We start from the raw sequence: 13401 nt of genomic DNA, 5'->3' as shown, positions 1-13401 counted from the left end.
CAGAGGATGGGTATTCGTCATCTGGTGGCCCACTCCGGGTTTTAACTCAGTCACAGACATACTTTGGAGTGAGACAGGTTTAATGCACCATTGGTAACTCCTCTTCACTTTGCTCGCACTGCCATTTGTGTGAGTCACCAACCGCCACTGCTAAAAACAAGACATGGCAGACACCCCTGTGTGCCATGCCTACAGACACTATATGGTGCATAGGTGAGGCACCCCTACCGTGTGGACATACCTGCATGAGCAGATATGCCCCTGTGCTGGTTGTTTCAATTGCTGCCACTGGAAGTGGTCAGGGAAGCCATTTTAAGTACATCTACTGGTCTCTGGTGAAAACGTGTTCCCCAGCTACATTATGACTTCACTGAAAACAGAGATGTCTAACACTCCTCTCAGAAAAACCTAAGGCTGTTCAACCATACCACCTGCTAGAAGAGCACCTTGGTATTTCTATAGCAAGCCCCTGTCCACTTATAAGGAAATACCTGGGGGGGGGCGTGGCCACGAGCAGAGCATGGTGGACGTGTAGCGCGTTAGCTCCATCCCATGCCCGCAATACTTGCTTAATATCCTGCGATCCCGGGGCCCTAACCGACCCATCGCAGCACACCGACGAAGAGGTGGAAGTAGCCGACCATTACGGACCATCTGCGGATCCTGTAGAGGCTCCATGTGTGTGGGGAGCGATCGGCACCAGTGAGGCCTGGATGCATAGCTTGAAGCTGCGGCCTCGATTACCAGCTGAGCCGGGCCGAGGCAGAACGGCGGAATCTGCACTTTGCGGGTGCGGGCGGCAACAAGCTCTACCTGACGGGGGTTTTGCAGACCGGACCGCGGAATCCTAGACGATCCCACGTCCGAGCACAAGCAGGTACCCAAGACCCGGCGGAGGTGTGTACATGTGGCGCTGAGGCTCCCGTCGCCAGAAGGTCAGAATCGGGGATGCGCTGCGGGGTGGCCGGCGAGAGAGTGGCGCATAGTGACTGGCTACCCACAAAGAAGTGCAAACGCGCAACTACTTTAAAGCGGGGTCCTGCACTACACCCGGGGGATGTTCTCCACATTCACGGAGGCGCGCCGCCCGGCGCCATTTTGATGATTGGTGCCGCTACAGATTTGCCGCCCCTGCCTTCATAGGAACTCTTAGACTTTTGCGGCTGGAACGGGACTGCGCCAACGCTGCCCACCGGGCTGCTATTAGACCTCGTAGCACGAGGATACGAAGATAATAGTGGCGCATGGTGGCTGGACTGTAGGCACACCAACGCCTCACTTGCGGAGAGGCCCCCTGGGGAACATCCGTGACGACCTCGCACTGGCTGTATCGAAGACCCACTGAAGTGCTAGGAGCGGCGCAGCCATTCACTCGGTTCAAGCTGCTGTCACAGGAATATTGAGGGTGCACTGGCACAATGGACAGAGGGCTGGGATCTAGCAGATGCGTGGCGTAGTAAGCACACCCTAGACAGGGAATACACTTTTTACTCCCCGCCCCACAAACTACATACAAGAATAGACAGGGTTTTCTGCGCCAAAACCCTACTGGATGCAATTACACTGGCAGAACATATGGGGAAAATGTTGTCTGACCACAATCCTGTTGAGGTCACACTACAATGGGGAAAGGCCCCGACGCCTATACCGACTTGGCGACTTGACACGGAACTGCTAGACGATACTGTATTCAAAGCATCCATTGCAGAGGCGATCACACATTATTTCACAGTGAACACGAACACGGCCAGCTCTCGTCAGATCGAGTGGGATGCCTGTAAGGTGTCGATTAGAGGGGAAGCAATGGGAGTGCGCGTGGGTATGAGACGGAATGTGTTGGAGAAACTAAGGGAGGTGGAAGGGCGCCTGGGTATGTTAGAAAATGAAGCTGCGGGCACGAACTTGCCATTCACACCACTGCAGGAGGCGAATGTACAACATGCTATACTATTGGAGGAACTGCGCGTCCTAGACTACAGAGAATACACGTTTAGGCAGCACACGCAAGCGGATAGATCAGGCCCACTGCTGGCGCGCATAGTGAAAGATGCCCCGGCGCACACTCCCATACTGGAGGTCACTGACCAGGGGGGGTCTCAAGCCACGACACAAACAACAATTAACACCGCCTTCAGGGACTACTATGAGACACTTTATGGCCCACACCAACCCCTCTCAGTCACGGCATTCGAAGAGTTCATGTCAGGGCTCGATCTACCGCGCCTAGAGGACAGACCGGGGGAGGTACTGGCACGGCCTATAACGGTGACGGAAATTCGGCAGGCTATCCACTCGCTACCACGAAACAAAACCCCGGGAACAGACTGCCTCCCGGCCGAGTTCTACGCGACCTATATAGATCTACTTGCCCCGCGCCTGCACATTTTATACCAGGAAGCACTGCGTACCCACACCCTACCACAGACATCCCTACAGGCTTTAATTGTCTCTTTACTGAAACCAGGCAGGGACGGAATGCACCTGGCCAATTATAGACCCCTGTCCTTATTGAATACGGACTATAAAATTTTAAGTAAGATTCTGGCGATGAGACTAGCTCAGTATATACCACAACTTATACACACTGACCAGTGCGGTTTTGTACCAGGCAGAAGCACAGCTCTAAACCTGCGGCGCCTGAGTCAACTAATGCTACGCTCATTAATTTCGGTATACCACCGGCATATGTGGCGTGGGTCAGATTATTATACACCCAACCAACGGCTCGGGTGCGTACCAACAGATGCATCTCTGACCCACTGCTTATAGAAAAGGGAACCAGGCAGGGTTGCCCACTCTCCCCACTCCTCTTTATACTGGCCCTTGAGCCATTACTCTGCGAACTTCGCGCTCTGGCCCAGCACCGGGGCATACAGAGGGCAGGAACGATACATGTGGTCTCAGCCTATGCGGATGTTATCATTCTTTACCTGCGTGACCTGAGAGGTGACCTAGATCCCATCCCCAGTATTTTTGAGGGCTTCCGTACGATTTCGGGCCTAACTATCAGCGAACTTAAATCATATGGGTTCCACTTCAGTGGCACAGGTACAAATACCCCACTGCTGTTTGCACCGCACACCTTCCAAATAGCGGAGTCCACCTTCCGATATCTAGGAATCCAAATTTACAGGGAAGCGGAGGACATGATCGACGGTAACCTAGGCAAGGCCATTGCTTCACTAAATTTGCAAGTAAAATTCTGAACGGCGCTACCGCTATCGGTAGCGGGCAGAATAGCCATTTCTAAAATTGTAGATCTGAAAGAAACACGTTAGTGTTAGATTCCTTACCTTAGAATATCCCCAGGCGTCAGTCTGGATCCGGAAACTTTTGCGTAGCAGTACCCCTGCGCGTCGGTAGGCGTCGTCTGCAGGCGTCCCCTGCGGCTCCGCGTCCGTCATCGGCGTCGTGCGCCGTGATGACGTCGCTGGAGTACATAGACGCCGCCTCCGCGCGCTGACGTCAGTTCTTCTTTTTTCCGCGCCAGTGGACGCAGATCTGAAGAGCAGTACTCCGGTCTTTGACCAAGTTTTTCGATTGTTTTTTCTATTGTGCCTGTTAGGATGCCTGGGTTTAAGAATTGCGATGACTGTGAGCGCACGATGTCGGTCACAGACCATCACCGCCTCTGTCTCCGGTGTCTGGGCCCCGACCACGACGTGGACTCCTGCGTCGACTGCCGGGCCGTTACCAACAAGGCTAGGCGGGAGCGGTCCCGCAAGCTACTGGAGCTCCGGGTGTCGGCCCCACGTCGGGACCGGGAGCGGTCCCGGTCCGGCCGGAGGTCGAGAGAGCGTTCGAGGGAGCGGTCGCGGAGCCGCGCCGGGCGCTCCGGAAGTCGACACCACTCGTCAGGCTCGTCAGGTAGGAAGCACAAGAAGTCGGGGCGTCGTCATCGTACCCCCGACTCCCCCCGACGCTCGCGCGATGCGGCCGGGGGTTCGGGTGACCCCAACCCCGCGGCTCCGCGAGAGTCGCCGGCGCGGCCTGCCTCATACCCTCCGGTCCCTGGGCATGGCGCGACGCCTGAGGAGATCGAGGCGTTCCTCATGGCCATGAGGGCGCTCGCTTCTCCGACGGGGCCTACGGCGCCTTCGGGCCCAGTGCTACCGTCTGGGGGCCCTGGCGGTTCGGGTGTCCCTGCCTCGGCGCCGTCGGGTGCTCCGGCCCCGGCGCCGCCGACGGCTCCGACCCCGGCGCCGCAGGGGCCTTCGGGATCGGCGCCGGCTGGTCCTCCGGCCTCCCCGGCGCCGTTGCCATCGGGGTTACCCCCGACGCCGCCCCCGCGCGGCGCCGGTTCTCCGCTGCCGGTTCCGGCCGGCGGTGGGGTTCCGACGCCGGCTCCGGGCGGCGCCGTCCCCTTACCTTCGCCGACGCCGGACGCGGCGCCGGACGGGCGTCGCTCGACGCCGGTCCCGGCGCCGATGGGGCCCATGAACCCCGAGGAGCCGGTCTTCATCATTGACTCCGAATACGGAGAGGATGAGGAGTACGGTGAAGGTTGGGAGGGGTCCGAGGACCCTCTGGCTCGCGAGTGCCAGTATGACCCGGACTGGACAGGTGACTTGGGGGATGCCAGTGGTTTGGACGACTCTCCTAACCCTGGTTTGATCTCTCCTCCTTCCGTGGCATCGGTGGAGGGAGCTGCCTATTCTGTGGTGCTGATGAGGGCTGCCAAGGCCTTAAACCTTGAGCTCCCCGTCGCGGCCGTGAGGCCTAACATCCTCACCGAGGTCTTCAAACCGCAGTCATGCCCACTGGAGCCACTGCTGCCGTTTAATGAAGCCTTGTCTGACGTTCTGTTGGGCACGTGGTCCAGGCCCGCTTCAGGTGCGCCTGTTGATCGGAACGTGGCCAGGCGCCACCGTCCTTGTCCGGACGACCCCAAGTACCTGTCTACCCACCCCACTCCTGAGAGTCTGGTGATCCAGGCCTCGACCTCCCAGTCCGCATTCCCGTCGGCCCCGCCCGACCGGGAATCCAAGAGGTATGACCAGTTTGGCAAAAAGGTCTTCTCGTCCATTAGTTTGGGCCTGCGGTCTTGCAACACCGCCTGCCTCTTGGGCCGCTACACCCACTCTGTGTGGGATACGGTCGCGGAGCTGCTGCCAGAATGCCCCATGGAGGTGCGGGCAAAGCTCGGTCAGGCTGTGGCTGAGGGCCGAGATGCAGCGAAATACTCAATTCGGTGTGGTCTTGATACGACCGACTCGCTGGGCAGAGCTATGTCTACGACGGTGGCGATTCGTCGCCACGCCTGGCTGAGATCCGCCAATTTTTCGGCTGATGTCCAGAATACCCTGATGGACATGCCGTTTGATGGCTGTCACCTGTTCGGTGACAAAGCGGACCACGCGCTGGAACGCTTCAAGGACTCCAGGGTCACGGCCAAGTCCTTGGGTCTCTCGACCCAGCGTCAGCAACCGGGTTCGTTTCGTCCCTTTCGTGGCCAAGGAAGGGGCGCCCCCACACGTGCTGCCAGCCACGCGCCGCAACAATCCTTCCAACGCGGTGGCGGCCGTGGAAACCGCCGTGGTGGCGGTCGGGGACAACGGCGGGGTCAGACCACACCTTCCCCCGCAGCATCTACCCCAAAATCCTCCTAGTCCGTGCTTTCGGCCCCATGTGACGCCAGTGGGTGGCAGGGTTCGCCATCAGCACGCTCACTGGCGCACGATCACTTCGGACAGGTGGGTGCTGCAAATCGTCCGAAGGGGCTACTCCCTCCCCTTCGAGACCTCTCCTCCAGCCATGCCACCGCAGAACCACCGTGTGTCGGGGGACCACTTGACACTTCTGCAGGAGGAAGTTACGGCCCTCTTGGCCAAGGGGGCCATCGAGCGCGTTCCTGGGCCAGAAGTAGGGCGTGGTTGCTATTCCCACTACTTTCTGGTGCCCAAGAAGGACAAGGGGGACCTACGTCCTATCTTGGATCTAAGGAACGTCAACGGCTTCCTCCGGAAGGAGAAGTTCAAGATGTTGACGTTAGCTCAGGTCTTGGCTGCTCTAGACCCACAAGACTGGATGGTAGCGTTGGACTTGCAGGACGCCTATTTTCACATCCCCGTCCTGCCGGCCCACCGGCGTTACCTGCGGTTCACGGTAGGCCTGGAGCACTTTCAGTTTATCGTGCTCCCCTTCGGCCTTACCAGCGCCCCACGGGTGTTCACAAAGGTGATGGCGGTGGTCGCAGCCCATCTGCGCAGGTTGGGGGTTTCAGTCTTCCCCTACCTAGACGATTGGTTGTTGAAGGCGGGCTCGCCCCAAACAGTCGTCCACCACCTTCAGATGACGGCAGACCTCTTGCACGACCTGGGGTTCTCCATCAACGTGCCGAAATCACACCTGTGTCCCTCTCAGAAGCTCCTTTTCATCGGAGCGGTTCTGGACTCGGCGCAGTTTCGGGTTTATCCTCCGGAACGGCGGGTTCGGGATATTCAGGCTTTGATTCCCATCTTTCAGCCGCTATCCCGAGTCTCGGTCAGGTTGACGCTGCGGCTGCTGGGACTGATGGCTTCCTGCATCCTTCTGGTGCATCACGCCAGGTGGCGGATGCGGGCTCTGCAGTGGGACCTGAAGTTTCAGTGGGCCCAGCATCAGGGCAACTTGTCCGACCACGTCTTGATCTTGGAGGGCGCTGCGAGACAACTGCAGTGGTGGCTTACGGACCGCGATTGGGTCAGGGGCAAGTCCCTCTCCCTTCCCCAACCGGAGCACGTTGTCGTGACGGACGCGTCCCTCCAGGGATGGGGTGGCCACTTGGGAGAGGCAGAGATCAGAGGCATCTGGTCTCCGGCGGAGTCCCGGCTCCATATCAACCTGTTGGAGCTGCGGGCGATTCGTCTGGCACTGAAGGCATTCCTCCCCTTTGTCAACGGGAGTGTAGTGCAGGTGTTCACCGACAACACCACCGCCATGTGGTACTGCAACAAACAGGGCGGAGTGGGGTCGTGGACCCTTTGCCAGGAGGCTCTGCGCCTCTGGCAATGGCTGGAACGTCAGGGCGTGACTCTGACGGTTCAACACCTGGCAGGTTCTCTGAACGCCAGGGCGGACGAACTCAGCCGTCGGTGCTCGATGGATCACGAATGGCGTCTGAACTCGGACGTGGCGCGAGGCATCTTTCTGCAATGGGGAGAGCCTTGGTTAGATCTATGCGCCACAGAAGAGAACGCGCAATGTCATCAGTTCTGCGCGTTGGAGTTTCCAAGACGGCACTCGCACGGCGACGCCTTTCGGCGCGAGTGGAGTTGCGGTCTGTTATACGCCTTTCCGCCTATACCACTTCTGCCCAGAGTGCTGAAGAAGATCAGGCGCGACCGGGCCCAAGTTATCCTTGTGGCTCCGGACTGGGTTCGAAGGTACTGGTATCCCGAGCTACTCATCATGTCAGTCGGTCCCCCGATCCGCCTGCCCCTTCAGGAGGACCTTCTGTCGCAGCAGCAGGGGACGGTCCTCCACCCGAACCTGTCCAGTCTCCACCTCCATGCTTGGAGATTGAGCGGCGGCAGTTGAGGCCATTTGACTTGCCTCCTGAAGTCTGTGATGTTATTCTGGCAGCTAGGCGTCCCTCCACTAAGTCGGTATACGCCTGTCGGTGGAACAGATTTGTGGCATGGTGCACAGCAAAGGCTGTGGATCCTCTTTCTGCCCCTCTTTCGGAGGTTCTTCTGTTTCTTCTTTCTCTTGCCCAGCAGGGCTCTGCTCTGGGCACTATCAAGGGCTACCTTTCTGCCCTTTCAGCCTTCTTGAGGCTTCCTGATCAGCCTTCTTTGTTCAAATCCCCGATTGTAACTCGATTCTTGAAAGGCATCACTCACATGTTTCCACCTGTTCCGTTTGTGATGCCTCAGTGGGATTTGAATCTGGTTCTGACTTTCCTGATGTGTGCTCCCTTTGAGCCCCTTCATTCTTGTCCTCTCCGTCTCCTGACTTTAAAGACGGCTTTCCTGGTTGCCATCACCTCTGCCAGGAGGGTGAGTGAGCTCCAGGCTCTTTCTGTCCAACCTCCTTTCCTGTCCATTCACCCTGACAAGGTGGTTCTGAGGACTAGACCTTCTTTCCTGCCCAAGGTTGTTTCGGCCTTTCACATCGGGCAGTCCATCACCCTCCCTTCCTTCTTCCCGCCTCCGCATCCTTCAAAGGATGAAGAGCGGCTCCATCGTCTGGACCCAAAACGTGCGCTTTCATTTTACATGGATCGCACACGCCAGTTCCGGGTGGATGACCAACTGTTTGTTGGCTACGTGGGTGCGAAGAAGGGACGGGCAGTCTGTAAACGAACCATCTCTCGATGGGTCGTCCTCTGCATCAAAGCGTGCTACTCTTTGGCTCGGAAGGAGCCTCCTGTTGGGCTGAGGGCCCATTCTACTCGGGCCACGGCGGCTACTACTGCCCTGGGCCGGGGAGTCCCCTTGCAGGACATTTGCCAAGCAGCTACGTGGGCCTCGCTGCACACCTTTGCGAGGCACTACTGCCTGGACAGTCAAGTCCGGAGGGATGGCTTCTTTGGCCGTTCTGTCCTCCAGGACTTTCTGGTGTAGTTTTGTATTGGTTCGCAGACCCACCACCGGGGTTGGTATTGCTGGGGTATGTATTCTAAGGTAAGGAATCTAACACTAACGTGTTTCTTTCAGATGAACAAGTTACTTACCTTCGGTAACGATATATCTGTAAGAAACATTAGTTAGTGTTAGATTCCTTACCGAACCCACCCATCCTCCCCGTTCTGCGAACTGATACCTAGGGTTAAGGTCATCCCTTTCAGGGCCCTAGTTTTTACATGGCACCAGTGTTGGTTCTCTCATGGCTCTGCGTCTCCTGGCGCGGAAATGCTGTGTGCAAAGAACTGACGTCAGCGCGCGGAGGCGGCGTCTATGTACTCCAGCGACGTCATCACGGCGCACGCCGCCGACGACGGACGCGGAGCCGCAGGGGACGCCTGCAGACGACGCCTACCGACGCGCAGGGGTACTGCTACGCAAAAGTTTCCGGATCCAGACTGACGCCTGGGGATATTCTAAGGTAAGGAATCTAACACTAACTAATGTTTCTTACAGATATATCGTTACTGAAGGTAAGTGTTTCTTTTGGTTCCTGTGGTGTTTACTGGACAAGCGCTTAGAGACCCCGGGGTTATATAGCGCTATATAAATCGAAATAAATAAATAAATAAATAAGTAACTTGTTCTTCTACCGGCTTGATCTAGTACTTCAAGGGATTACCGTTTGTGATCCCAGCCATTGCCTTCCAAAAGTTGAACAGAACACTGACTGAACTGATTTGGGGGTCGGGACGTAGACGAATTAGCCTGTCCAAACTACAGCTTAACTCTGCATCAGGCGGAATGGGTGTACCAGATTACAGAGCATATAACTATGCCTGCCAATTACAGTGGCTGGCCTACTGGCTGGCGGGCCCCAACCTACACTAACTTAGCATGTCGGAGGCGGAGTGGTCAAAAGGGGCCATACACGCCCTGTTGTTGCCGGGGCGGAGATCCCTAGACACACTCATCCACTACTACGACTAGCGCTAACGTATTGGAAACGAGCCGTGAAGTACACATCCCCGGCGTCCTCGTATGCCCCCACGATACCGCTTCTCTGGATCCCACTAGGCACGGAACTGCTCTCGAACCGGACACTCGCAGGAAGTAGGGGTTACGCAAATAGGAGACCTGGTCGCAGATGGCCAGGTTATGTCGTTTGAAGACTTTCGCGAAACCCACCGCGTACCAGGAGGCACATTCCTCTTAAATGCTAGAGTACGAGGGTACATAGCCAGGACATGGGCACCCGAGGGAACAGAGCCCCCCACAAACCCCCTATTGACGATGCAATACCTCATGGGCACGGGAAGCCATTTGACGAAATGGATTACAAACGGAATAAGGACTGGCAGGGCGATCTCCTTACAACCCTTAAGGACTAAATAGGAGGAGGACATGGGTAGGCCACTCAGAGATAAGGAATGGGAACGTATACTCAAATTCCCCAAAAAAGTCTCCAGGAACCCCAAACTTAAATTCATACCACTCATGATTTTACACAGGGCTTACCTATTGCCACACCGTATACACGTAATGTTCCCTACCAAACCTGATAGTTGCCCGCGTTGCAGTATGGCTAACGCGCGCCTGATGCACATGCTATGGGACTGCCCGAAACTGGGGTATTACTGGACCACGGTACATGACGCATTAACTAAGCTAGCACCGTCCAAGCCATATGCCACTTTAGCTTACTCCATTCTCGGGCTTTGCCCTTCAGAACGTCAAAAAAGTGTCATCACCCGATTCACCGACCTAGCCTTGCTTCTGGCAAAACGTGCGATCACAATGCGCTGAAGTCGGCTAGACCCCCGAATCCAGATATATGGAGGGCGGAGGTGCTCCGCTGGGGGAAGGCAGAAGGCGAAGCGCTACAGCGAGAAGAACGTCGAGGGTTAAGGAAGAACCTGGCCTCCTTAGAATGGAATACGATACTTGGGGCTTTCGAGACAGAGGGGTCCCCAGACTCGGTTCTGAGATCTCAGTTGTGTAGAAGCTGGGAAGCTAGGGGAGTATCATCATGGTCACCAGAGGGCATTACTGACACACGCCCCGGCAATCCCGACAGATCTGGATGCACAGGCAAATCAAAATAAACTTCACATTAGTTGTACAGTCCCCAAGTGTACCGCAATGCAGAGAAACACAAGATGGCATAGTACCAGTTGTAACCATGTAATATGCATTTTCAAATATACACCACAGAGTGCTGGGACTGGGAGGGAGTGGGTGGGGGGAGTTTGGTTTAATGCGGTTGGGATATATGATAAAATCAAAACGAAAATGTTATAAGATGCTTTTACACTTGAAGTAACTATGTGTACGACTCGAAATGTTTGCACTGTGTTTTTGCTGATATAACGTGTAAAGTACACAATGATATTGCTAATAAAAAGAATGTAAAAAAAATAAGGGAATACCTGGACTTTTTGCACAGTACACCTCTTCTTGGTATACTATATAAACATTGAGCTTCCTACAATGGTGGTGCAGCAGTGAAATAGAAGACTTGACATCTGCTGTACCACATGGTTAATAAGTGATTCCACTATATTGTTTTAACCTAGCTGTTAGGGCCTTGTGTTAAGTCCCACAATTAAATTGTTTAGAATGTAAAAGAATTTTTTGTAATTCTTAAAGGTACCAATTACTTTAAAACCATGACTGAGTAATGGTCTTTCCCAGGAGCGCAACCTGGAGCCCTACAGGAAACTTAAGTTGGACTGACTTAAGCACAGAACTCATCATGGGGCCTAGACCCACTAAGGCACATTTTCAGAAGTTGCTTTCAGAAAATACTAGGTCTCTGGCAGAGGAAGAAACCCATATTGGAGAAGGGAAGGTGGATACTGAAGTGAATGAAGACATAGTAGGGTTGCTGCTGGAATAATCATCTGAGAGCAACGTCTTGGAGTACCAACAGCCCCCCAGAAGTAAAATGTGAAGATGCAGATCTTCAGAAACTAGCCAAGAGAATGTTGTTGAAAGGCTCCGCTCTTGCAGAAGAAATCTATATATATATAAAAACGAAAGTATGTATGTTTGTCCTTTACCCATTACTACAACATTCATCCGATCGCCATGAATCTTTGGGAAGTTGAGTACACTCCTGCAAAGGTTTCTGGCAAAAAAAAGAAACATTTGTTAAATATCGGCCCCCCGGGGCCCTCATATTCTTTCCAATACTGAACGTTTACAGTTTAAGGTGCGACTCGCTTTTGCGATGACCATCAACAAAGCACAAGGACAATTACTGCAATGTGTGGACTAGATTTGGAGAATCCGTCTTATCACATGGACAACTGTATGTGGCCAGCTCACGTGTCGGAAAACCTTCTGATTTATTTGTGTACGCACCAGATGGAAAAACAAAAAATACTGTGTATCCACAAGCACTTGAATAAATAAACAGAATTAAAAAAACACTTTAAAATGTTTTTCATATTAAAATGAATAAATGTAAATAAAAATGACACAATGTAAATTGAATGTTATCATAACAAGTTTTCTTAAATTTCGACAGGTAAGCTAGTAAATATATAAAATGTGAAGTATGTGCCCATGTGTCAATCTTGAAAAGATACCTAAAGACCAGATACCAGAAAGCAAATGTTTTCATCTTTGCTTGGAATTCTTTTTCTAAGAATACACATTTTGGATACCGATTTGCGCCCTATGTTGAGAGACTCATTTCCTTCCTGCAGTCAGAGATTCTTCTAGCGTTTACATGAAGTGCCTGATTGATAACTGAATCCTTTTGTATAATTCGATACAGACTGGTTCTTATAGTAGATGTAATTGTCAGGAGGTACCGGTGCATCTTTTGAGTTCATGTTCCCTTTCTTTCTTTTCCAAGGTTTCTGGCTCCCGTCTGCGTATTCTCAATGCCTCTCCTGAAGACTCTGGGGAGTACATTTGTCGTGCAAGCAGTGGCTCTGGTTTCCATCAGGCCTCCATCACCATCTCAATTGTGAGCTCCTCCCAAAGTGAGTAAGAGAGGCGTATTTCTGATTTCTTTTGTGCCCTACTACAGTAAGAAAATGCAAGAATATGGAATATCTCAATGTAAGAGACTTCTGACGTGTGAAACATGTAAGATTCAAAGTGTCTAAGGCTAGTTCAATGAGTAATGATTAAAAGTGAATGAGACAGTGATATTTGAACCAGTAAGATGCCATGGGTATGACGCAATTAATTAGAAAGTGAGGCCATACCGGATACAATTAATTGAGGGCAACCCCCCCCCCCCCGCATCCCCCCACCCCCCAGCTATACCACAGCTTCCCACTATAATGTTAAGGGATATTTAGAATTAGAGTAGTAGTAGCTTAATTTGAAAATTGAAAAAAAGATAGGGTCCCTCAACCCACATAAAACTATGTCGGAGATGCAAGGTAGTGAGTGGTAGGTCATTATAGTTGCTGCTGATGTATTCATATAAAAGCTCCTTGAGAAAATGTGAAGTGAAATCCTCTTCTCAAGTACAAATCCCCTGACTCTGTACATGGATTATTGCCAAGGGAGTGGAGGCTACTTATTTATTTGTTTGCTTCTGATATAATTAAGGCTCAGTAGAAACCCATAGGCCCAGTGATGTCTGAATGAGTGGGGCACCATTGAAGTGGGAAATGCCAGTGAGAGGGACACATGGGGGAGACTATCTTGACGGATGGAAAATGTATAGTATAGTAACTATAGAGACTCAAGTTGTATGTGGCCAGTGATGTAGGTAAAAGGTTTGAGATTTAATCAGTCTGTATGCACTGCGAACTGTGAGTCAATTGGCCTCAAGTGAACAGCAACCCGCTCTGTATTGAGGACTGGCGCATCATTACAATATATGCAA

The 13401-nt window shown here is 53.2% G+C and overlaps 1 protein-coding gene across 19 annotated transcripts in view; it reads left to right on the top strand.

Moving 5' to 3' along the window:
• Positions 1–13401, top strand: part of HSPG2 (heparan sulfate proteoglycan 2) — a 936289-nt gene that overhangs the window by 696956 nt on the left and 225932 nt on the right. For all 19 annotated transcript variants that reach the window (XM_086921606.1, XM_086921602.1, XM_086921600.1 and 16 more), the window contains one exon: positions 12412–12541. In XM_086921606.1, coding sequence (XP_086777732.1) covers positions 12412–12541 — 130 coding nt within the window. The remainder of the gene's footprint in view (positions 1–12411; positions 12542–13401) is intronic.

This window comes from Lissotriton vulgaris, chromosome 5 (genome assembly GCF_964263255.1).
Source record: "Lissotriton vulgaris chromosome 5, aLisVul1.2, whole genome shotgun sequence".
NCBI classification, from domain to species: Eukaryota; Metazoa; Chordata; class Amphibia; order Caudata; family Salamandridae; genus Lissotriton; species Lissotriton vulgaris.
This window is presented reverse-complemented; position numbering and strand designations above follow the sequence as displayed.